Genomic DNA, 26,024 nt, shown 5'->3' with positions numbered 1-26,024 from the left:
TTGAAATCCAGAGCCTTGGAAACAGCATTTCCTGCGATTTCGAGGGCGAATTATTTGTTGTACAATAATTTATAAAAACCCATTTTTGTTAGCTGCATTCTTAATGTGGCAATCGTTGAAACTGCAACTAGTTAAAAAGGTACTAAAGGTGGCTCAGAGAAACGTTACGCAGGAGACAATTGTCCCCTAAAACATAATTTACTCATCACTGCCCCTGCATAAACAGAAGAAATTTGTATTAGCACAAAAATAATATAGTATACGACACTTCTAAAGTGCATAGAGAGAGATTTTTCTTAGCATTCTACTTGTTAGTTTAAACTTGTTTAGATTGGGGCAAGTAGACAGGGATGGCTTTATTCTATAAAGTTATGCTTAATTTTCTCAATGAAGTACCATGTATTATACGAACAAATATCAAAACACATACTATACTCATCATTTATAAAGAAAGGCCAGCCTCCTGGGTTTTCTACAAATTTTCAACCACCTCGTTATGCAACACCTCTGATTCCTCTTTCTTTTCAATGATATCTTTGTGAATAGATATTCTACACAAAGAGCTAAGCCGACCTTGACCCATTCTATTTCTTAAATAGCTTTTACCCTTTTAAGCAAGAGAACGACCTCTCTACTGAAGCACTTGCCACTGCCAACACACCATTCAATTTTAACAAATTTACCACTTGACCTAAACTCGACTGGAGATTAAATTTGAAGATGTATTTAAGAACCTCATTACTGCACTCTTTGTGAAAGTCCTTGTCGTTGTAAATGAAGGAAAGTTGACTCTCCAAGTTTGGATGTCAAAAGAGGACTATACTTATCTTTGAGAAGATTGATCTTCTCCTGTGGAACTATGCCCTTCCATGTAGTAAATAGTTTAGGATTTACAAGGTCTAAAAACTCGAACTGATTAATATCTTGAAATCGTTCACTTAACATGCCTTTAATGGAATCAATAATCTCAAAATAAAGCTGTTTGTAATTGTATCTACTATCTGCTCTGGTTGCTGGTGGGCCTACTTTTTCTAGTGCAGTTTGGTAAAACTCGGTGAAAGCTTGATCTGTGCGAAGTGACACAATAAACTGCTTGAAATTGTCAATCTTGCTTATGCCATAGTTAAAATGGGTTTCCTATTTTGAAGAATGGAATACAAAATTGTGGACTGTTCTAAAATCCTGTAAAAAACACACACTAGAAAACAAAAGAGAAAGCTATCAAGATAATGCAGTAAGCCACTTATTTTACTTAATGACTCATCATCCCACCCAGCTGGTTGTTCAAGTACCCCCTCAAAAATATCTAAAAGTTTTTCATAGTTTTTGTGCAATACATTGATTAATCTAGAGCGATAATACCATCTTGTTTCACCAGGGGCAGGAAACTCAAGGTTGTTAGATGTGAGAAAAGCTTTTCTTTTTGGGGCATTGCTTGTAAATGTGCTGAATGTAGCTATATTAATAAAAAAGATTTTAACAGGAGAAATTGATGAGGCTGACTGGCATAGGACCAGGTTCAATCTATGAGCTGCACAATGAACAAAATGAGCAAAAGGATACTCTAGTCGAACCAATGCTTGAACACCATTAATATGGCCAGACATGACAGAAGCACCATCATATGTTTGTAAAACCAGTTTTTCTTTTATATTAGAATACTCAACAAGTTTACCTTTGACAACTTGTGATATTGCTGTGGCATTTCTGTTCATACTTACATCCACAAATCCTAATTGCCTCTCCATAATTTCACTTGCTTTGTCAAACCGAGCAATAACACTTAGCTGCTCTTTGGTGGAGACATCAGATGCTTCATCAACCTGAATACTCATAAATGTGCAATCATTTATTTCCTTTCTGATTTCATCTTCAATAATTGAATCAAGACAGCTGATAAGACCATTTTGAATTTCTGGGGAGACTCCAGTAAATCTTCTGTCACCAACTATATCAGATTCTGCTAGTCTACTGTGCAGTCGACGCTCAAATACAGAATCAAACTTAGCAAAACATTCGAGCAACTCTCTATAATTACCTTTGTTCAAGCTACCTTCGGACTCATTGTGACCTCTAAATGGCAACTCTTGCTTTGACAAATACAGCACGGCCTCAGTAACAGTTTTAAAATTTCTCGATTTTGTCTTACCTCCTCATTGTGACGCTGAATCTCATTTCTTCTAGCGAGGGACATAAGACAATCAATTCGTTCACTAGCTCCATACGTTTTCCATGTCTTAAATGCAGTCAAATGCGATTTAGATTTTTCATGCTTCTTAGCATCAGACATAATACTCCGCATATCGTTGTAGCCATTCTTAGTCCACGATGGCGATGTTTTGGGGGAAAACATTAGACATGGCCAACAAAACACTTTCTGCAAGGTTGTACTGCCACACAGCCAGTCCTTCGCCTCATACCAATCTCTCTGAAATGCTCTTCCCTTATTTTGGATAGTTAAATCAGGAGTAGGCCGTTCATGAACGATAACATTCTGTTCGACCGACGATAGAGCAGAGAACGGTTTAGCTAATAAGCTATTTACTAAATCAACATCAGTTGAGCAAATCGCAGTCGCACTTGAAGCCATTGTGTCATACACAAATACAAAATAGCAATTTGAGAGTAAACACAATGGAAAATTAATACCGACAATGACACGTAATTTGATAATCACTAATCGCTGTACTTGTATTAAAAGGTCAAATAATTACAACCTCCGCCAATTTAAAATAGCGGGAGTTCGACTATAAAAACAGCAGATTTGAGCATGCGTCAAGTCCCTTAGCCAACCAGAATTCAAAACTTCTTATATAGAATTATATTGTATGTTCCGCCCTCTGAAGATGGGCGGAATACGTGGAGAATCGCGCGAGTATGCAATGTGCGAGAAAAGGCGGTTGCTAGGTTACATAACAAATCTTGAGATTTTGCTGTATTACGATTACGAAATACGAACCACCTAATAAAAGCGTAAATATGAACGAATAAAACATAATATTACAAATTGTTCGTGAAATAATGTATATCTTATGTCCAAATAGAATATTTATTGTTTTTTTGGGAAATTTCTACTCCCGCCGGGCGGGAGTAGCGGGACCGCTAGCTACGCCACTGACTGGCACATCTTTATTTATTGTTTTCATACAGTCTGAGATGCTATTGCTTTGCAAAAAAACACTTTCCAAAAATCCTTTCAAAACAGCCTTTTCAGCAAAACAATTGCAGCAAGGTGGGAGTTCTTCAAGTGAGGATAAAGATATTATTGACAGTTCAGATGGCAGTGACTGAAATTTTTGGACTCACATTTGCCAACTTGCTAATGCAACTGGCATCAACAAAAATGTTCATCAATTTGGACAGCAGCGAATGGAAAGCTTCGTATTTTAACAGGCGACTTTTCATAGTAATTAATTTTTCGTGTTATGTTTTTTCTACTGCACTGTTGAGCGGTACCGATACATCATTATTTACTAACTAATTTCCGTTCCGTACTAGATAAATCCATAAAGATACCCTTGCTGAAAAGTTGACGATTAAGTCTGCGATTTTACCTTAGTTTTTAGACAATTAAGTGCTTGAAAACAATTTCGTCTGTTGCTAACTATTGCAAAGGAATTATTACCACTTCTATAGATAACTTACTTTACAGTTGTGGCAGAAACGATGCAAAGAGAATCAGAAACCTTTGACGTTTCTTTATGATTGCTGGACAACTGCAAAAACTATCATTAATTAACTAAAATATTTTGTTGTTTTATCTTTTGGCATTGCAAGGGTGTTAAGTCTTTTAACTTGCTAAGCCCCATAGGGTATAACCTTTCAAAAACTGCATGATAATTAAGCCTTATCAAATTACCATTTCAAAACATCTTTTTAAGAGCATCCGGTATGGAATGATTAAAAAGGCGTAGCCGTCCGTCAGATCAGAGCATTGCAGAAGAGATCGAACCTGCGTAAGAAACAAACTGAATTTTTAAAACTTTCTAAAAGCGTGGAAAATATCACGAAAAGCGGAAAGATGTCTTCAGCCATTTATATTTGCTTGTTGCTGATTGCTCTTCCTTATGCTGTTCAAGGTGAGCGAAGAATTTCTACTTGAACAATTTACATAAAATTTCATCGTGTGAATATTCCCTTGTACAATTAAGCCATAGCATGAAATTTCGTTCATGTTCATACTGCTACACATATATATCGCTAAACTTTGTAGATTACTATTTTTAAGGCTATGTGTCAAGTACTTGCTTGAGATGTATTTGCAATGTTGAGTCTGGCTGCCGTACATCTGTAAGATGTGGAGATAATGGCAGGTCTTGTGGACCATATCAAATTCAATATGGTTATTGGACCGACGCTTCAAGTCCTGGTCGTGGCTATCGACAATGCGTTGACACTTTTTTTTGCGCAGAAACTACCATTCAGAGTAAGTTAAATTCTTTGGTAAAATACTATTGAAAAAACTAGATTGTATGGAGTCAAGCGAGAGAAAGTCAAATCAGAAAATACAAAGACCTTGCAACATTGATTTGTCAGCCGCTTTATTGAAGAATCTTTGTAATAGCATTAAGAAACTTTCGCTGGTTCTTTTCAGTTACTTCAAATTATTTTTGGAAAGTGGGAATTTTGGCTTTCAGTTTAACAGTTAAGAAAAGGCTTCTGCAGCTATTTCTTTTTTTTATTCTTACAGTAAAACATATATAGCTAATAAGATGTTAATTGTTTAAAACAAAGCGCGCTCGTGCAATCTATTGATTTCATAAAGATAAATTTTTAAGACCTCCTTTCCTTACACTCATCATGCGATTCAGTGTCTGCAAAACGAAACATTCTATATCACCAAGAGTCGCTTCGATGTTATTTCATTTAATTTCTTAATCGCGATAAATATTCATCACAATTTTAAGGAATAAAGGTATAAATTACTAATAATTATTATTATTATTGAAAGGAAAAATTTCATTTAACAATTAATTTCATTTTTTTCTTTAATAGTATTGTAACTGATTTAGTTTTAACCCTTTCCTACGCAGTGTAGCTTGAGAGCAACAATTAATGGAGTTGATGGAATTCCATGGCCCGAAAAAACATGCAGTAAAGGGTTAAATATTTTGTGTGTTTTCGTAGATATATATATATATATATCGAACAGATTTATTGTTTTCACAATCCACGATCTCGAATCTCCATTCTAAATTATAAAATTATTTAATTTTTTCAAAACAACTCTTAAAATTTTTTGTTTACAGATTATATGAACAGATACGCCACCTATGCTCGACTTGGCCACAATCCTACGTGTGAAGATTATGCTCGAATTCATAATGGTGGACCAAATGGATACAGGAGCTCTTCAACTCTTGGTTATTGGCAAAAAATTCGGAACGAGGGATGTACTCGATACAGCTAGATGTTACTGTGGCCACCATGATACGAGGACGTTAATATATCACATCATAAAGTTGAGAATTTTTACAAAAAATTGCTGTAGTTGATTTAGTTGTCCTCATTTAATTAAATTGCATTAAAAAATCAAATTGCGTTGAAATTGAATTGTCGACCACTGTCAAATGCTGTCAAAATGGTCAAGTTTGCTTCTTGTTCATTTTTAACGACTTTTTGCAGATAATGATTCAAAAAATCCGTATATAGCATGCTTTAGCTGTTTATGATAATCTGGTTTTATATATAATATCACCCCTGGACTTAATATTTTTTAAGGGCGAGGAGGAATCTAAACCTCATTTCTAAATAAGACTTGACTATAATGGTTAATCTCAAATCAGCAGTGAAAATTGCTATTTTCTTAGCTAAGAAAACAAATACAAATGCAAAATTGACGGTTTGCAATGGAGGGAAATATTTCATTTCGCCAATTCTTGAAGTGCGTTTTCCGAACGTAGCATAGCTGGTCTAAATATCTAAAGCCATTGCTAAAAGTACACCATGGTTTTGACACAAAACTAATCTACAGCGATACATAAGTAAAATTGTACAAATGATTCTTCCAATTGTCTAATTAACATTTCATATATTACGATTCATAGAGTTTACTTTTTTCTGGTGTAAATTACACTGTTAAATACACCATCACTCTCTTGGGATTTCACTTGACGTAATTATAAAGTATATTTTATTTGTAAACATGCATATTAAATTAAGCTATGTGGTGGAAGGGTAACATGTTTACTCCTCATTTCAATTTCAGAGCAGTATTTAGAGATTTATTGTTTTTGCAGTGTTCGAGTAAACACAAAAAAATTGCATAACAAGACAAATTTTTAAGCTAGCCACGTCACTGAAGGCTACAAAAAAGCCGTTGTGTTTTATACTAATACGAAATGAAACTCAGCGTTAATTTATACTAGCAACAACGCAATCATATGTAATTAGTTATTATCTTTCTCAGAATTTTAGTTGCCACCGACAAAAGATTATCTGTTCATTTGTAGTAACACGATTCTGTCACATGCAAAGCACGTGCGAAAGACGTGTCTGTACGTCTGGAGGGAGAATGAAAATAAAAAATATCATTGCCGTTCAACGAAAGATATATAATTTAAATGTAATAAAATAGATTTACTTGATTAATATAAAAAATTGACACAAACTTATGTTTGGCGATATATTTCTGTTGTATAAAACCAACGATCCCCATCTCTAAGGCTTGTTTCAAACGTCAAACTTTACATGAACCGAACGCATTTAAAACAAAAGAAAATGAGGAAGTTCACCTTTTTTTTTTGTAAAGTTCGACGTTTGAAGCAGGCCTAAGATATGAATTCATGTAAAATATAAAATATATTATTTATCCTGCTGTGCTGGAATTTTAGAAAATTTAGCAACAAGAACATCACGCCACTCCACCCATGAAATGTTACAATATTTATTTTCATTATTTTATTGCCTTCCGTTAAAAAAGTGCGGTGACATTATCTGTTCTACTTATTGCATGCCTCTATAAAATTTATTATGATGAAGCGTTTTCCGTCAAGACGAAACATTTAATGAATATTGATTTTGTATACTTGGACAAAGGTCCTTTTTGTTTGCTTTAATCTAGAACTGAGTTATAAATTGTTGCTTTGCTGCTTTGCAGGTTTGTCATTCAGCTCAAAAGGCAACGGCTTAGGCATAGATCGTGACTAAAACACCACACGAGTACATACGAGTACATACGAGTACATACGAGTAACATACGAGTACATACGAGTAACATACGAGTACATACGAGTAACATACAAGTACATACGAGTAACATACGAGTACATACGAGTGACATACGACTATTTTCTGGTCAACAAATGAGAAACAACACAATTTCTTCAATACATTGATATTTGCGTTTATTTTTCCTTGTATTTGTGTGGACTTTGGGGCAACCATTTGATGGATTTAAATGCTGAAAAGGTATTTTACTTTCATACTACATTCATTTGTATGTTTTTTTGAATTTGTTATAGATATTTGGTCGATGCGATTTGCCAGTATTTGAGCGCTTTTTGACACACTTTCACCTAGGAAATACATATTTATGAAAGCGATTAAATAAACAACGTATAAATAATGCTTTCAAAACGTGCTATATGAAATAAATGTACATTATATATATTTGAATTAAATGAGAGTTGCACTGTGTTACGTATATATATCATATTATGCGTACAATTTCAGCTTACTTTTAATGTTGTTAAAGTTCTAGCTGATATAATTCAGTCTTTTAACTGCAAAATCAAAATCTTAAAGACCAAAATGAATGTATAATCCCTTTCATAAATATGTATTTCCTAGGTGAAAGTGTGTCAAAAAGCGCTCAAATACTGGCAAATCGCATCGACAAAATATCTATAACAAATTCAACTAAAACATACAAGTGAATGTAGTATGAAAGTAAAATACCTTTTCAGCATTTAAATCCATCAAATGGTTGCCCCAAAGTCCACACAAATACAAGGAAAAATAAACGCAAATATCAATGTATTGAAGAAATTGTGTTGTTTCCATTGAGTTCTATAATAACTGGAGCGGCTATCTCAAGCGCGGCCTTAGATATCTGATGACGCCAAAAAAATGGCGGATTTCGTCCGTTGCCGCTGAGATTTACCGAAATTGATCGCTTTTCCGAAAATTTTACAATTTTCCACTCCCTCCTGAGGAAAGAGTGAGGAAAATGTATGTGTGTATTTGGGATTCGGCAAGCAATTTTTTGATGAAAATCAAGGTACAAACCTTAAATTCATAACAGCGAGTCAACTGTGGTTGTCAGTTATGTGCTCCTACGACGATGCATTTATAACTATCGACGAAAGAGCTATATGTCGGCTACACATGTATGAATGCAGATGTGCGTCGTTTTTTTACCAGCGTCAAACTTGTTTGATCGATTAAACTCTTTAGTCTATACAAAAAAGTATATCACAGTTCATCTCCACGGTTCACGAGAGAGAAGTTAGCTTATTTGTTATCATTGCTATTTTGCTTCTTTTCATGATGCAATGGGCAATGGCTTTTTTCGCCACAATTGTTGGATTTTTACTTGTTTCTTTAAAAAAGTAAATATTAAATCTCTGGATATTTACGGATTTTCTGTAATTGAGTTCCATATTAAATTTCAAAAAGACTCAAGTCTGCATAGGTTTGGTAAATGAAAACAAACAATATTGTATAGAAATTACTTTAAGTAACCTTTTTGTGATGTTCTGAAGTGCAACTGCATTAAATACTGTAAAGTTGTAGCACATTTTGATTTTGTTGTATTGATATATGAATTGGGCAAAATGCAAATAATCATCAAAACACTTATGCTTCCAATGGTGTTTATAATTCATTTGTAGTTTTAATACTTCTACCTTTCTTTTTCACTTTGTTTTGTTTTTCCTATATTTGCAAATAAGTACACAATTTGAATGATTAACACAGTTTTCACCTCAATAATAAATTTCATAAGCAGTTGGTAGTGCATTTTGTTCTCTGAGTATCCACATCTGGTGTTTTGTTCATACAAGAATGATGAAGTGCAAGTAGATATGTCATAGCAAGGCAATATAACCAAATCAATCAAATACCTATAGTGTACTTTTATGCTAGAAGCTTAAAAGCTTTTTAGAAATTAGAAAGTTATTGGATTATATTAACCATATATCATCAATCTCATGATAAGAAATAAGAAGCAAAAAATTTGTAGGAAAGCTTTGAAAAGTGAAAAACTTTTCTTTAAAAAGGTAGCAAAAATGCATATGATAAATCTCCATTCTGTACTTTACTAGGTAAATAAGCTCAAACTGTTTCTTAAAGCAAGAACTGTTATAATGAAGAAATATACAGTACAGTAACTTTAAAAGTTTCATCACTGAATCTTTAATGCTTCAGTGTAGTGCATTAGATATTAGTAACATTTATACAACACTCAACTAAAATATTTTGATAAAGATATGACATGATTTAAACATTAAGTTATATAAAACCCAATGGCTTATACAGTTTGATGCTTCACATCTGCATCAAGTCATCAATCTCAGTACAAATGTTTACATAGACACAAACTTTATGGCTTTCCCATTTTATATCTTTGTGAATTGACAATTCATTAAGCATCAAAATACACACAACCTTGCCATCTTTCTTTGGTTCATGAACTTTAACTTAAAAGCATTCAAGGCATCCTTAGTGAATCCATTGTCTCCATCCATAGAATTTGACCATGATCAAATTAAATAACTCTGGATATGGCAGACAATAAATCAATTATCTTTACAGCATTATCATTTTTTTAAGACTCTGCCTGGTCAATAACATCTTCCAGTCATCTTTACTCCTTGGTCTTCCCTGCATGTTGTCAGCAAATAGAACATAACAAGCTCTGCTCCAAATCATGGGTACTCTTGAGGCTGATCATTTCGTTTTGATACTTACTCACAGAGCAAAATGTGTGCAGGGTCTTTTTTGCTTTAGGGAAACTATTTTGCAAATAAATGGGTAAATTTACGACTTTATGCATTAACAAATGACAGAAAAGTATGCTGAGTTTTATAAACAAAAACAGGAAAACATCAGTATATTTGGCGTTCAAGTCAGTCTTAAAAAATACGATCTTTAATATGTATTTTATGGCTTTTCAAGTGCATGTATAATTGCTTTTCAATCGTTGACGGACTAACAAAACAAACAACTACGTCACCTGTGAGAAGCGATATGTTCCTTTTTGTGGAAACTACGACATCCAACAATTTAACAATTGAAGTGTTGGCATTATAAAAGAAATGCCAAAAAAGAATCGTCACAGAATATGGAAATAACGATATCCATATTCTGTGATATCGTGTTGGTTTTTGAAAAATTCTTTACAATTTACTATAGACACCAGGGGGAGGTCGAGAATATTATTATTCTGCAAAGCGATCATTTCAGCGGAAATACGTCCGTTGGCCGCCATTTTTTTGGCGACCTCGCCCCAGTAAAGTTAGCCGCTCCAGTTATTATAGAACTCAATGGTTGTTTCTCATTTGTTGACCAGAAAATAGTCGTATGTCACTCGTATGTACTCGTATGTTACTCGTATGTACTTGTATGTTACTCGTATGTACTCGTATGTACTCGTATGTACTCGTATGTACTCGTATCTACTCGTGTGGTGTTTTAGTCACGATCCTTAGGCATATGTCAATAGAAAAGAATAATAGATATTTAGATAGGTATTTCGAATGATATTTGCGAATATTCAAGAAAAAGCTTAAAGTCATTTAACTAAGTTAAAAATTACATTACTGACGGAAGTTAAACATATGTGTTTTCATGCATTTACCATTGTTTGCATAACAATATATTTCGCCTTATAACGTTTAAATGCGTTGGCAACAAGTTAGCCGGTTCCCAATATACACTTCAAATCATACTAAGCATTCTCATTTCATCAAATCGTTTTTCCTGTGCGTCGTTTAGTCTTTCAAGTTCTGTCGTTAAATATTTTTTTGGTTTGAAAATGTTAATGTTAAAATATCTTTTGATTATTGTCGTGTTCAATCTACAAGGTGCAATTGATGATTTATTAAACTAGATGTTCATTACAATAATGTACATCTTAACCTTTTCTGTTGAAGATTCTATGTTATTCATGCAATTGATTTTTGACTCTTTTAGTTGGCAAAGCGACTTGCTGTCCGTCTGGCTGGATTGAACTAAATTCAAGTTGTTATTACTTCAGTAAGATACAAACAACATGGGAGAAAGCTAGAGGACTTTGTCAACAAATAGGGGGAGATCTTGCTGTTCCAACAGACCGTTATGACAACCAAGCAATTTTCCAAATTTCGGAAAGAGAAGGGCTTACTCATCCTTATATTGGCTTGTTTTGCAAAAAAAGTGACCATATGTTTTACACAATCCAAAATACCAAACCTAATTTCACAAATTGGCATCGTAATGAACCAAATGATCGTTTTGGTGTAGAGGATTGTGTACATTATTTTTATTCCAATAGCCAGTGGAATGACGTCCCATGCAATTATACGACGTCTTTTATCTGTCAGGGAGGTAAGATAAACTGTAAGACCTTAAATAATTTAATTGTGCTTTCTTCTTTGCTTTTCTCTTTCAAAACAAGGAAAGCGTTATATGTCATTACTCCAAGTTTCACACGTTTATGTGCTGCAGTGCAAGCAATCATCAGTTAACTAAACGATAAAATATGAGGTGTCGATCGCAACAAAAATCAATATTGTTTTTGTCTTGTGTTGAAATGCTTTTAAAGTTCAATGAAATTGTCATTAATGGACGCAAGAACCGGGGGGGTAGGAGGGCTGAAACTCCCCCCACTATTTGCAAGGGTAAAACAAAAAAAGATATTTAGACAGAGCTGAAGTTATAGTTTAGAAGTTTTTTTAGCTTATTATATTAGAAATGAAGACTTAGCCCACGCACTTCATACATTGCTCCACCGTCCATGCCATTCACATAGCTAACAGTCCGATTGAAACTCTGCCCACTGTCGTACACCATATAGTAAGAAGACGCCAAAATATTGCATTGCACTCAAATGATAATCATCATGTAAATCTTTCATTGTGACTTTTGCTAAAAATTTCCAAAATTTTTGTAAAATTTTCACTTTGTTTTTGTGAAAATTTTATCTTGTTTTTCTGAAAAGTTCACATTGATTTTGTGAAAGTTTCACATTGTTTTTGTGAAAATTTCACTTTGCTTTTGTGAAAACTTCACATTGTTTTTGTGAAAATTTCACGTTGCTTTTTTGAAAACTTCACATTGTTTTTGTGAAAACTTCACATTTTTTTTTTGAAAGTTTCACATTGATTTTGTGAAAAATCTCTCTTTGTTTTGATGTGAAAATCTCACATTGTTTTTTTGAAAATTTCACTTTGTTTTTGTGAAAATTTCACATTGTTTTACTGATAATTTCACATTGATTTTGTGAAAATTTCACTTTGGTTTTGTGAAAACTTCACATTGTTTTTGTGAAAGTTTCACATTGATTTTGTGAAAAATCTCTCGCTGTTTTTATGTGAAAAATTCACATTGTTTTTTTAAAAATTTCACTTTGTTTTGGTGAAAATTTCACATTGTTTTTTTAAAAATTTCACATTGATTTTGTGAAAATTTCACTTTGCTTTTGTGAAAACTTCACATTGTTTTTGTTAAAGTTTTACATTGATTTTGTGAAAAATCCCTCTTTGTTTTTATGTGAATATCTCACATTGTGTTTTTTCGAAAATTTCACTTTGTTATTGTGAAAATTTCACATTGTTTTTCTAAAAATTTCACATTGATTTTGTGAAAGATTTCCTTTGTTTTGTCAAAGTTTCACATTGTTTTTGTGAAAGTTTCACATTGATTTTGTGAAAAATCTCTCTTTGTTTTTATGTGAAAATCTCACATTGTTTTTTTTTGAAAATTTCACTTTGTTTTTGTGAAAATTTCACATTGTTTTTCTGAAAATTTCACATTGATTTTGTGAAAAATTCACTTTGTTTTTGTGAAAGTTTCACATTGTTTTTGTGAAAGTTTCACATTGTTTTTGTGAAAGTTTCACATTGTTTTTTGAAAAAAATGTCTTTGTTTTTTTGGGAAAATCTCACATTGTTTTTTTGAAAATCTCACTTTGTTTTTGTGAAAATTTCACTCAGTTGCCCAACTACGTTTACATGAAATCTACCTGAGCTTTAGCCTACTGATACCTATCCAATGCTTGACGTAACACGAAATTATTCGTCTTCCACCTTTAGAAGGCACGTAAGCTATTAAAGTTTTAAGAGTTTTGCTGTGCTGCTCCGAATAAACTGTCCACAAAACTATGAAGTTAAGGTCTGCTTAAAATTTACAGCTAATTTAATTGAAGACCTGGTGTGCGTAAATAAATTATGAAGTTGAAAGAAGAGTGATCCTAATGTATTTTGTCTGAACAATACAGTTTAATGAGTTCATACTGAAATAAAACACTGGCCGGTTTAATTTTTAATTTCATTCGTTTTATTGGTGTGTATAAGTGTTTTTTATAGAAGAAAATTTGCCAATAGTGTGATAAAACGTCATATAGCAAGTGACATTCAACCTTCACAAAAAGAAGTTGTACGTTTGACTTCCCTTGCTGGCACTTAATTGTCCCAAAACAGCAGAACAAGCAGCATCTTGTTCCACATATAAGGAAAGATTGGAGTAGAAGCCAAGTTGTGCAGAACCTAATGGATTTCTTTGAAGAGAAACCTCATGGCACAAGATGAGAAACATTATAGATATGCAATTGCTATATCTTTTTTTATTAGGCCTGCAATTTAATGCGAATCATTACCTTTTGCAGTGCAACATTAACTGTAAGTATTTAAATATTTATTTCTGCTTTATTCTTTGCTTTTTATATCGACATATCGTTGTTATGCATTTTATTAAGATACTCGGTGGTTCCCGAACACATTTTTGCGGTATTTGGTGTTTGGTTCATACGTTGTCGTATTTTGTGAACAGTAATTGTGTGGGTGGGTGAGTGTGAATGTGTATGTTAAGAAATCTGCTTAACTGATTTATTTAAGGTTGTGAATAATTACAAGCGACTTACCTAACCTACTAACGACCTACTAACCAGAACGATCAAACATGTAATGAAATTACCGGGCTCAAGCCATATACCTTAATTTAACTCTGTGTGCCTACGAAACGCAGTAACTGAATGGTGTTTCATTTTTCAAAATCGGTATAAATCGATATAATCGGTGTATTCACGTTTCTTTTGAATGAAGAGCGCATTGCATTTTGGGTCCAAGCGCACTGTATTTTGGGTCCATATTTTTACCCAGAATTCATTTCATAACCTAAAATCCTAAATTTTGCCTGCTGTAAGCTTTAGGTCCGCTGACTTACGCACTTGCTGTGGCAGCAAATAATCGTGGGGATGTACACTGTTCGGTCGTTTTGGGGAATTTTTCGAGGGTCGCTTCAATAATCCTGGTTCAAGAGCTCACGGCTTGCTAGCTAAATCATCCTTTTTATAAAGCATTTGCACTTGAAGTGAATTTATTGTCTTTCTCTGTGTACAAACAATTAGAGGAGTTTACCAAGTATTAAATTGCATTTGAAGGACATCTCTGCAGATGAACAAGTATGAAGCATCGCGTTGCGCCTTCCACACAAAGAAAGGGCGTTCTTTGCTATAAATGTTTATATTTGGTTTTCTTGTGTGTATGATGCAACTATAAAATTTATATCACTTGTGAAAGTGATCTTTACTAGAAAATATTTATCATTTTTGAAAGTGATCTTTTTTGGTCTGTGTGTCTTATAATTATAGGTATTGAATAGTAGGCGTCTTTTAGATCCAAAGAGGCTATAAAGCAATTAGGCGTTACTAAATTCACTATAGTATGGATTGAATCCACCTTAAAATGATGGCAAGCTACATAAGTTGAGTATGTGCATGTGACAACTAAGCTACAGCACCAACTGAATTAGCAATAAGATTTCCCTGGCATCGGATATTTGCAGTATTGACAATGTAGCCTTAAGGAGAGTTTACATGTTTGTAGATGTAGATCGTTCAGGTTAGTAGAGTCCTGAGAAGGACTATTGTTGTTGTCGTTGACTGACGTTTTGACAACCTTAGCGGTAATCATCTTCAGAGTCAAGATGAAGTCTGAAGGATGCCTACAAGTCATTCAAAGTATACATTCTTCCACCTACCTATCCCTTACTTTCCACCCACATGTCATTTCTGTTTGTCTGTTTTGGCTTGTACAAATTAAACCTCGTTAATAAGAAATAAAATTTACTATGGTTCTTTTCTTGTAAATACTTTCCCGCCCTCTTTCATCTTTTTTATTGTGATTTGCATTTTGATAAAGTTCAGATTGAGATTATCCGACAGTGCTCCTAATCACTCGGCTCAGAACTGAACTACTCAACTGGAACAGGAAGCAGTGGGGAAATTGGAAAGTCGTACGCATTGAGCTCTATAAGACCTGGAGGGGCAAAGGGGCCTGGGCCTCGTGGTCAAAAACATGGCGGATTTTGGTGGTCAAAGTCAGCGGAGAGACGCGGGCTCATGAAATGAAATTTTTGTCGCCCACCCTGATTTGACCACCACGATTGCGAGTATAGAAAATATCAAAACTATTTATTTTCCTAACATAAACACTTTTTTAAAACTTTATTTATTAAACTGCCAACTTTTGTGGTTTGCGGATGCTGAAATAACGACAGAAAAGGGAACATTTCTTGACTCCGGTAAGTAGCACAGTATTAGTTTTACTATTTTGTTTTTAACACGATACTTGAAGCTTGTTTCTACTACTAAGTTTTAATTTAAAGTTATTTTGGTCCAGTCTTGTTTGTTCTTCAGTTAATCGCTCGCCAGACGTGGCGAAGCTGTCAATTTTTATCGAGTTTTGCATCCATCTTGTATCGTGATCAAGGTATCAAGCTAAACTCTCCTGATTCGAATTGAGTTCATCTCCCAAAAATGGGGCATAATTTGTTCATGTTTTTTTTTAAAAGATGAAGGGAAAGTTTACAACAGAGTTGTGTTGAAATTGAATGCAGTGCCATGCAAAATTAATGAGAACTATGCTATATGTTGTATAATAAAAATAACTATTAAACTGTTTGCCTGCTCAATTTGAGTGACTGTATAGTGTAGACAATTATAATGAGATTGGAAAGTTGGATTTATGCAAACAATTTTAAAGTACTACTTAGTGTTTCTGTAAATGAAGTATTTATTGTTGTAGTAAACAGGTTACTACTTCAAAACCAAGATGAAAGTAGTGTGTTGAACAATGTGCTAAGATTTGTTTCTACCTTGAAATTTTTGTTCAACAGTAGCTTATGATTATATCATTAATATGCATGAAAATTTAAACATATTATTGTCTCATCTCATCAAATCCATACTTGGTATGATTCCAGATGATCCACAAATTCACATCGGATGCATTGGTTACAATGAAGTTAAATGTAGAAGAAGCAAGAATAGATGGCAAAGAAATTCTTTGTGTCTTATGAAGAATTAGTAGAAATCAATAAAAAGAATTCTTTAAACAAATTGTAAACAAATTTAAATTTGCTCATGGTCAAGCAACCCAGTCAAAGAAGCAAAGTCTGTCTTCAACATGTGACCTTTCCAATTATTTAGTTTCTTTGTACAAAATACTATTTTCGAGAAACTTGATTTGTAAGTCTTTCATTAATATTTTTTTACCAAGAGATAAAAGGAACTAATTCAAAGGCTTGATGTAAAATACAAAGATTCAACAAGTTGTTTATCATTTAATTCTTAAATGTTAGTTTGTACATATAAATAATTAGTATTGGTAGCTGTAAGTTGGTTAAGCAAAACAGAAGAGTAGTAGTGCTCGAAGGGGTTAGTACTTTTGAAAAATTATTCTTGTTCATGACATATATTACACAATTCCAAAAAACTGTAAGTAATGCACAATAATATCTATAGAACTTGATAAATTTGTTCACCTACACTGTCAAATAACTATTTTGCCTTCATGCAGCAATAGACAGTGTTTTTGTCAGAGAAACCAATGCACTTTAGTTTCCAAGTTTGTAATTTCAATGGAAAATTAATGTAGTTCTGTTCAGTAATAGATCCAAGATTCTGCCAAGCTGTTTACAAAATAAAAATTACCAAGCAACAGTGTCATGGTGTTTTGAATTTTTTTCTTTTTTGTAGCTCTTCTAGTTCAACATACTTTCTTTATGAGTTTTCAGTAGATTTATTAGGTAATGACAATACACTTATGATACTTATCCATGGTAAATTTTCAGTTGACTTATGTCGTAGGACTGAAGCAAACATTTTCTCGCTTCCTTTGGAGCATTTTTACACAGATTTATCCATTTGAGCAAGAAAAACAGTTGCACCAAACTGTTTAGAAACAGTAAACACACAGAAGCATGAAATAATGTATAAGTTTGACGAGATTGACAGGTCTACTAAAGAATGCCATTTGATTTTCACTTTTAAAAGGTTAAAATGTCATAAAATAACTTAAATGTTACATCCAAAATATGCGTTTCTCTACCGTCGATTTTCTTTATTTTTAAGTGTCCGTACTGTGTTTTTCACGCAATGCTGAAGCATTATTTTCACATGATATGCTGTCGGTATCGTAATTGTTTTTTTTCTCACTTGTTTTCGTTCATACAAACAGTATTAGAAATCAGGAGGGAGTGAATATTGAAAAAAATGTTTAAAGTGGAAGTTTTGACCACCAAAATCCGCCATTACCGCCATGTTTTTGACCACGCGGCCGCGCGCTAATAATTTATACTAATTTTGTTGACGTTTCCCCTCCAGTTATTATAGAACTCAATGGTCGTACGACGGTCGATCACTGGGCTCGGTTGTTTGCCTAGAGTACATTGACAAATTGGATAATTTCTGTGGATTTTGAGATACAATAAGGTAAATTACTGTTGCTTAAAGTGTTTCTCTGCAGGTTATGAATGCTAGTGTCATCAATTTGAAGTATTGAGTTTAAGAGGCTTGGAATTTGTGCCAATATGAATATGTCCAATCCTAAATTGTACACGTCGTCGTATGATTTAGTGTAACGAATTAAGTTACTTGGTGTTTCATACTTTTGATGATTTAAATCAATTGCTTTGAACGTTGTTTGTGACTATAAAAACTAGAAGATGTTGAGCAAATACTGTAAACAATTCTATTTTAATGCATATCAGCTGTCATTTCAAATATCGTAGCTGCTAATTCGTTTCGCTTTATTAATTTTAGAAGTACTTCTACGGTAAAAGGAAATGTTATTATTCCTTTAAAGTTTTCTTGTCTTTATGCGCTTTAATTACCAGTGACCATCACGAGCTATTAGGGCGAACGACCGCATACGTATTTAGTTTATTGTGGCATGTTTTCATGCGCCTAAATTGTGACCTTAAATATGTTGTGTTTATTTGTAAGAAACAATAATCAATATCGGTATTTTTATTTGCTACTGGATTGTCGGCATTTTTATTCTAAACGTTACATTTTGGTGTAATGATTCCTAGCAATTTCACGCTCAATCTTGGTTGTAAAAACTTCATGGGTTTAACACAACCATTTGGCAGCTCTCACACCTTGCGCTAACGTCAAAATACGAATTTCGCTTGTCATTCATCAGAACATATGTTAATGCAATTGCACCCAACTTTTGCAAATTTTATTTTGTAGAAGTAAAAGATCATGTAAAATGCAACATATTACTTATACAACAACATTTATTTTTGTCATGAAAAGTACATTATGAGTTCTGTTATATAACTACATTATGTTAAGTTTACCTTGTTTATGAAGTAGTTAATTAAACAATGTACGCATACCGCATACAAAATCTTGGTCATTTTTCTGCTATTGTGTGACCTGTCCGAATACTAACAATTTTATGTTTGTAAGGCAATTGGTTAACAAACATTGCTAACCATTTTTTCAATTTGTAAGTATAGCAATTATTGATTGCTAAATGACAACATTCACTTTTAAGTTATATTTAATATAGAAGGATACAAAGTTTGTGCATGATTTTTGTTTTAAAAACATCAATCTTAATCACTCTACCAACAATGTCTATATTCTTTGTTTCATCATTTACAAATATATTAAAGCTACTTAGGTTTTATTGAAGAAATGTGAATTTGTAGTTAATTGCATTGCTTTCTGTTTTATTCCATGTATAATTTGCAGATAATAATGTTGTAAAACTGTTAAGACTTTACCTTAAACTGTTTATTCAATAGACTTACAGATGTACAGATGTCAGGAGAAATATCACCAGTACAAGATATAAATATTTTCTTAATGCTTTTCAGGTCACCATGAATGAAAGCTACTATAAAGTTACACGTATAATTGTGGTTCTTTTCAACTTCATATTTTTTGTAAGTGTGAGAAAGACAGTTGAAATTATCTACAAAAGTCTAAAACAGCTGTTGAGCAAACAATATTATGTTTGACAGTGTCAGTGTGACCAAGGTGAAATGATCTACATTTAAAAAATAAATGTCACATACTTACGTTAAAGTAATTAATTTTCAATGGGTTCTACATGTATTTGATGTGCAACAAATGACTCGAAATGTAATTAAGTTGGATGGAACAATACTTTAATGTACAATGAATGGCACATTATGTAATTCAGTTTCATGCAGTAGTACTTCTAAGTACAATGAAAGACATATTATGCACTGTGTCACTCACACCACAAAATTATTTCTGTATAGATTACTGGATGTGGTATTCTATCATTTGGTATTTACGTACAGATAGAGAAAGGTGATTATGCAGCAGTGTCAACAACAAAAGGACTTACAGCTTCATTATTGCTTATTGTTGCTGGATTTGTTACTGCTTTAATATCTTTTACTGGATGTCTTGGTGCTTTCAAAGAAAAGAGGACGCTACTGTGGATTGTAAGTAGTCTAAATCTCAACTTTTTGTCTTTGTCTTCAAAGAGAAAATAGGACTGTTAAACGAACTGTTTTTTCAGGAAATTATATGATTTGTGCATCTATATTTATTCGTCATTTATATGAAAGTGTTTTGTTGCCAACTTTCAAAGATTTTAGTATTCCACATGGTTTGTTCAGCAATTGAAGTGATAATTTACAAATGTTTTTCATGTAAAACCAATGTAATTAGAATGGGTTCTTGCTACACTAATCAGTCGATTTGATCATCAAAGTTAAGAGAAAGCTCTTCACAAATTTCCATGTATTTGTAATATACAATAAAGACCAATTCCACAACATATTTTTTTCAATTATTTTGCAGAGCAAATTTATATATAATTTTTCACATAGCAATCTACAATTTTTTCTCTGTAAAGATTATGAAGTATACAGATACAATTATGGAAATTCTATTCCAAACACATCTAAGTTTTTCAGCACTCAAAAGAAAGACAGTCTTGTTTCTTCCTCAAGTATCAGTTATGTGTTATGAGCACTCTAGGCTTTGGTTATTGAAATGAGACCAAAAAAGTTCCTGGATTTGGTTGCCAGAGAGGCAATTTTCTTTTGCACTACATTTTGATAAATTGTACCAAAAAAGTTCTCTTCAACTGGCCAAATGTCTGCCTGTATAATAATATAACTTTTAATTTTTTAAGTTTCTGATCATGATGAGTTTGATTGTGATCCTGGAAATTGCTTCTTTTATCATTGCTTTGGTTTACCGAATGAAGGTATACATATTTCACCACATGCAGAAAGTTTGCATTGTGATGTAGTTTTATCTGGATGATTTTGTAAGGGAGGCTGTTCTAGTTTGAATTTGGAACTGGGTTTGGGGCTACTTTGATGTTGTTCTGTGCCAAGTTTGCCCTCTTAAATATGAATGATAAAAGCTTTTTCGTAATTGGTTGTTATAGTGTAAAATTGACTTCCCTTCTGCTACACCTCCAGCCAAGGCTAGGGGGAGTGGGCACCCCTACTGCAACCCCTTCAGCCAAGGTTAGAAAAATGTGCAACCCCCCAGCCTCTTAAGCCAAGGGTAGGAGGAGTGCACCCCTCCTGCAACCCCTTCAGCCAAGTTTAGGAGGGGCATGAACACCACTTAAGTCTATTCCAGATTTACTCATCATCATTATAATCTCTCTGTTGACATTTCTTTTGTTTATCAGTTAAAAGATGATCTCCGTGGTGATATGATATCCTCCATTGAAGAGTATGGCGAAGATGACCAAGAAGGTATCACTAAAGGTTGGGATTGGATACAACAAAAGGTCAAGAATCTTTGTATTAATTACTACTTCAATTGCTGTTTTTTGACTGGTTGCAATATTTCCTTTTTTCCCCTCATTTTAACAAATATAGTTCCTGATTTTTTGAAAGCAGTTATTTCTGCCTCCTGTTTTCTTCACCTTAATCTTTTGTTGCGTTTATTGATAGTGGCATTTTTCATTTTTTTTTTTTGCTTTTTATTTGGTTTTTACCATTTCCCGTGAAAATCTTAACTGTATGGATAATATTGTTTTTCTTGCATGGCGAGATATATCTTTTCTGAGGTAGAGAGTATATCTGCGTGGTTCAATTTGGTTAGTTTGATGAAAAAATTTTATCAAATCTCACTAACATCAAAGCCCTACCCTTCATCCACAATGGAACAGTTACTGTACTTATTTATTATTACACCAACACAAACTAGTGACGTAGCCAGAGGGTTGGCTGGGAACCAGGCCCTCCAGGCAATGTATATTGTTTTAACGACAGTCTTGGCTCACCTCTCTGTTCACCAGTTACCTTTGAACGTAAATCCTTGCTACGACATTGACTCAAACGGGAAGAACTTGAAATCCTCAAATATGGCGTAAATTTCTCCTTCAAACATCCAATTTAAAGGTGCAGACATCCTCTCTACCTTTGAAAAGATACACCATGACTAAGCAAAAGACGAAGAAATCTAAAATCACATCAATACTGTTTTGTTGTCTCATTCATATGTCGGTTTGTCTGAGGTTTTCTGTTATATAGACCGTGACCAACGTCAATACGGAGCAGTTATGCTCAGCAACAGTTGCGAACACTTTATGAAATATTCAGATTGGGAGGGGGAGGGGGGGGCTCTTCCTCAAGGCATGAGATTTCTAGGGAGATCCTTGGGCATGCCCATAGGTATACTTTTAAAATTTGATCTCTAGAAATTTAATTTAAGGATTCCTACGTACGTACACATAATCCTTCACACACAAGGTTTAATGCGTCTACTGGCATGTGTATACATCACAGTTATGTTTTGTTAGTGTGAATTGAGGGATTCATGCAACATTTTTAATCTTTCAATATTAATGCCCCCCCTAGAGTCCGCCATTGCTCAACAATGTATGTATCTATACGTACAAGAAATGTTAAAGCTCAGATGAATGGTTGGAGTCGACTTACCAACCTTTAAAATCATTCTGTTTTCTAGATAATTTACTATTTCGTACTTTACACCACGTTTTACCGAACACTGTGAGCATGTTGACGGACCTTGGGAACAAATTATTTTTCATTGTCATTTATAGTTTGAATGTTGTGGAGTGAACGACTCATTGGACTGGGCGAGATACTATGAGAAAGCAAACGGAAGTCATAGGATTGTTCCTGACAGCTGCTGTGTCACAGAGAAGAAAGACTGCGGTAATCCATACAGAATGGCCAACCATTCAATCAAGAATAAAATTTACAATAAGGTATATGTGTACATTGTTAATTGAACAGTTGACAGTAAACTCTACTTTAAGCCATGTTCCTAAATGATAAAATGGCGACTTTGTTTCAAATAAATGGTGAATGATCAAAGTAATAACGTAATATTTCTTAAAAGAGCTGTTTAGAACCAGAGCATTTACTCAATAGTTCTAATTGAGTTACTGCTCTGTAGACGTTTTATTGTCGATTTCAGTTAACTTTTCAAATGGCGGTTGCCAAGTTACTTTCTAATGTTGCCAGTTACATTTCCAAATATGGATTATTCGATATGAACTGGTGAACTAAAGTTGCGAAGTACTATCAAACGCGAAAGGCCTTTGTACCCTGTAGACATTTGGCAATGAATCTGTTCAGTAAGCAAGGAAAAGCTTTACCAATAGAAGTAAGAAATGAAATACTTGAAAGGTGGTTAAATAACGAGCGTTCGACAAACATTTCGAAACAACTAAACCTACCGTATAAGACTATATCAAATATAACAGATCTATGGGTAGACACTGGTTCTATTGCACCTCGCCAGAGCGAACGTGATGTTCGAACCACGTGTACAGATGACGTTATTGCATACACTGAATATCTAAAAATTAATAAACCATCTATTTACGCAAAAGAGATTAAGCAATACCTAGAAAATAACAAAGTTTGCCTTCCAGCAAACATACCTAGCAGGTCATCCATTAGTAGAATTTTGAATAAAGATCTTGGTTACTCTTACAAGATAATAAGTCAAATTCCTCGAGAGACAGAACGGCTGGACGTTATGGAGAAGTTAGAAGGTTACGTAGCAAATATTTCATTGATTGATTGCAACCGTATGCATTTCTTTGATGAGTCGCCTGTAGTTGTTACGAGTGGCAACAGACGTCGAGGGCACAGTATGCAGGGTACTCCTGCATTTAAAATCCAACGATATTCTTCTAGTGCCACATTTACTGTAAATTTATTACATAATGTAAACGGCGTGTCGCATTATAACACTCTTAGAGGGCCGTCAAACGGATTAGAATTGCTAAAGCTTTTCCTTGCTTACTGAACAGATTCATTGCCAAATGTCTACGGGGTACAAAGACCTTTCGCGTTTGCTAATACTTCGCAACTTTAGTTCACAACTTCAGTACTCAAGTACACAACTTGTCAACTCAAGTTGACAAGTTCATATCGAATATTCCATATTTGGAAATGTAACTGGCAACATTAGAAAGTAACTTGGCAACCGCCATTTGAAAAGTTAACTTAAATCGACAATAATAGACGTTCTGTAAATGTTCTAATAGAAGAACTATTGAGTTAGTTTCAGAACTAAGAACTATTATTTTATTCATTCAAAATGGTACGTGTTAACTACTTTTTAAATAATTTTTAAGTCATGTTCCCTATAATGTAACTTTGGCATGTGTGGTTTTAACGTTGGGTAGAAAGGAGTTACTGAGTAAAAGCGCTACTTTCGCATCTCGCCATGCCTGTTCCGTAAATGCTAACTCTTCACTTCATCTCGAGTGGTAGTCTACGAATCACACGTACAAATAACACAAATTTCGAAAATTGACGTCTCGTGTTCTTGATATTCAAAATAGAAACGAGAATTTAAGGAGAGACAGAAAGAGAGAAAGTATATGTAGTATTTTGTCTTTATTCCAAAGTTGTCAAGTCATTGGTTCGGTCTTTCATTGGTCTATCTTAACGTATCGAGCCATAGGCGGCGCAAAAAATCACTTAGATAGTTTAAACAAACGATAACTCTCCCCATTCCATGGCAACAGACCGTGCACCGCAAACTTTGTATTGATTTATTGTATTTATTTTAAAGTAATTGGTTTGAACCCGGGAGTATCGTTACATGTTTGTAGATGTAGATCGTCCAGGTTAGTATAGTCCTGAGAAAGATTGTTTTTGTTGTTGTTGACTGACGTTTCGACAACCTTAGCGGTAGTCATCTTCAGAGTCAAATGAGCATTTGAGTTGTAAACAGTCCTTCTCAGGACTATACTAACCTGGACGAACTATATCTACAAACATATATTTATATTATTCATTTTCCTAAGGCAGGCAACTATTATCACAGTTACGAACACATGCCTTTATATAAAGTATTAATACGCGAAAAACAAACAAGAATTTAAAATAATAATTATATTACTAAAAAATAGGATGATTTTCCTACACATAAATTCATACTTAGCTTTTGAAATAGACGACAAAAATCCCGAATAATATGCGTGAACTTTTCAACTTGTTTGTAAAATTTTTCTATCTCCATGTTGGATACCTCGTATTGGTGCATACCCCAACTGCTCTTAAAAAGACTCTCAAATGCAATTGGCTAAAATTTGAAATTATCGTGGATAATTTTAACGTATCGAACACTCTACGGGACGAAATGAAAATTGTATAAATTTCCTTGAAATTATGTTTGTCGTGTTTTCAGGGATGCTTCAATGAATTGGAAGATTTCCTTAAGTATAACCTTTTAACAATTGGAATTATTGCTGCTGTGCTTGTCGTCATTGAGGTAAGCTAATTTTACAATAAAATCTTTTTCGCATCATTCAAATTTCAATGTTTCTTTTGTTTTAATGTTTGTAGCTTGTGGCCATTATCCTTGCCTTTCTTCTTATTACACATATCAAAGAAGCTGGAGAATTTGTGTGATGGCATCAAGTAAACTCGACGATCACATTTGAAGAAAGACTTTCGCATTTTTAGATTTTATTGTATAAAATATATCAAAGATTCTATAGATAAATTAATATAATCACGTGAACAAACAATATAAAAATAATATCCATTTATAAGCTACGTAATTGGGTGATAATTATGAGTTATGTCATTAGCTCAAAGTAGCTGTCAGAATAATAAATGGAGTTATTCTTATGATACAGCAAAACAATTGCCTAAAATTCTACGTCGACTTTTATTGAATCATTCTCAGTGTTAAAAACACGAGTGATTACTGCTGCACAACAACGAACGACAAAGACAACTAGGCTCTAAGTGCTCCATGGATGACAATCACTAACATTCCATGCTTCAAAGATGGCTGTTTTGTGTTCCTCTTCTTTTTCGTTTTTGCTTAAACATGTTCGATGGGGTTTACGGAGGTCAGGTTTTCGCTAAGGACTGAGAGATATCCTGTTTCTTGATTTGGTTCGTTTTGCTGCATGACAGGTGCGCCATCCTGTTTGAAAATGAAATCTTAACCACAAAAATTATTTCGTTCCGCACGACTGTTCAGCCCAAAGTATGCCGATTTTATGACAGTTGAAAATACAAATCTCACTGGCACCAATGTATCCACGAACATAGATACCTCCCCTCCCTCCTTGTTTTGC

General features: G+C 33.8%; 2 protein-coding genes across 2 annotated transcripts; both read left to right on the top strand.

The window, feature by feature from the left end:
* Positions 1-3,923: 3,923 nt before the first annotated feature.
* Positions 3,924-5,537, top strand: LOC124454441 (lysozyme 3-like). The gene is made up of 3 exons (XM_047005254.1): positions 3,924-4,079; positions 4,229-4,426; positions 5,250-5,537. Exons 1-3 carry the CDS (start codon positions 4,022-4,024, stop codon positions 5,408-5,410), a joined length of 417 nt encoding a protein of 138 aa, XP_046861210.1. The 5' UTR covers positions 3,924-4,021; the 3' UTR covers positions 5,411-5,537.
* Positions 5,538-17,796: 12,259 nt separating this feature from the next.
* Positions 17,797-25,579, top strand: LOC124454457 (tetraspanin-9-like). The gene is made up of 8 exons (XM_047005267.1): positions 17,797-17,914; positions 19,315-19,383; positions 19,726-19,914; positions 20,613-20,687; positions 21,126-21,227; positions 22,509-22,676; positions 25,121-25,204; positions 25,279-25,579. The coding sequence occupies exons 2-8, from the start codon at positions 19,321-19,323 to the stop codon at positions 25,342-25,344; spliced, it is 747 nt and encodes a 248-aa protein (XP_046861223.1). The 5' UTR covers positions 17,797-17,914; positions 19,315-19,320; the 3' UTR covers positions 25,345-25,579.
* The last annotated feature ends 445 nt before the right edge of the window (positions 25,580-26,024 follow it).

The sequence above is a fragment of the Xenia sp. Carnegie-2017 genome, unplaced genomic scaffold (assembly GCF_021976095.1).
Source record: "Xenia sp. Carnegie-2017 unplaced genomic scaffold, XeniaSp_v1 HiC_scaffold_3, whole genome shotgun sequence".
Lineage (NCBI taxonomy): Eukaryota > Metazoa > Cnidaria > Anthozoa > Malacalcyonacea > Xeniidae > Xenia > Xenia sp. Carnegie-2017.
This window is presented reverse-complemented; position numbering and strand designations above follow the sequence as displayed.

Bases quoted from the DNA above. Each gene is read 5' to 3' on its own strand.
- LOC124454441 (XM_047005254.1), top strand. From the start codon at position 4,022: ATGTCTTCAGCCATTTATATTTGCTTGTTGCTGATTGCTCTTCCTTAT. The intron at 4,080-4,228 runs GTGAGCGAAGAA...ACTATTTTTAAG, and splicing joins TCTTCCTTATGCTGTTCAAG to GCTATGTGTCAAGTACTTGC. The intron at 4,427-5,249 runs GTAAGTTAAATT...TTTTGTTTACAG, and splicing joins CGCAGAAACTACCATTCAGA to ATTATATGAACAGATACGCC.
- LOC124454457 (XM_047005267.1), top strand. From the start codon at position 19,321: ATGAATGAAAGCTACTATAAAGTTACACGTATAATTGTGGTTCTTTTC. The intron at 20,688-21,125 runs GTATACATATTT...TTTGTTTATCAG, and splicing joins CTTTGGTTTACCGAATGAAG to TTAAAAGATGATCTCCGTGG. The intron at 25,205-25,278 runs GTAAGCTAATTT...TAATGTTTGTAG, and splicing joins CTGTGCTTGTCGTCATTGAG to CTTGTGGCCATTATCCTTGC.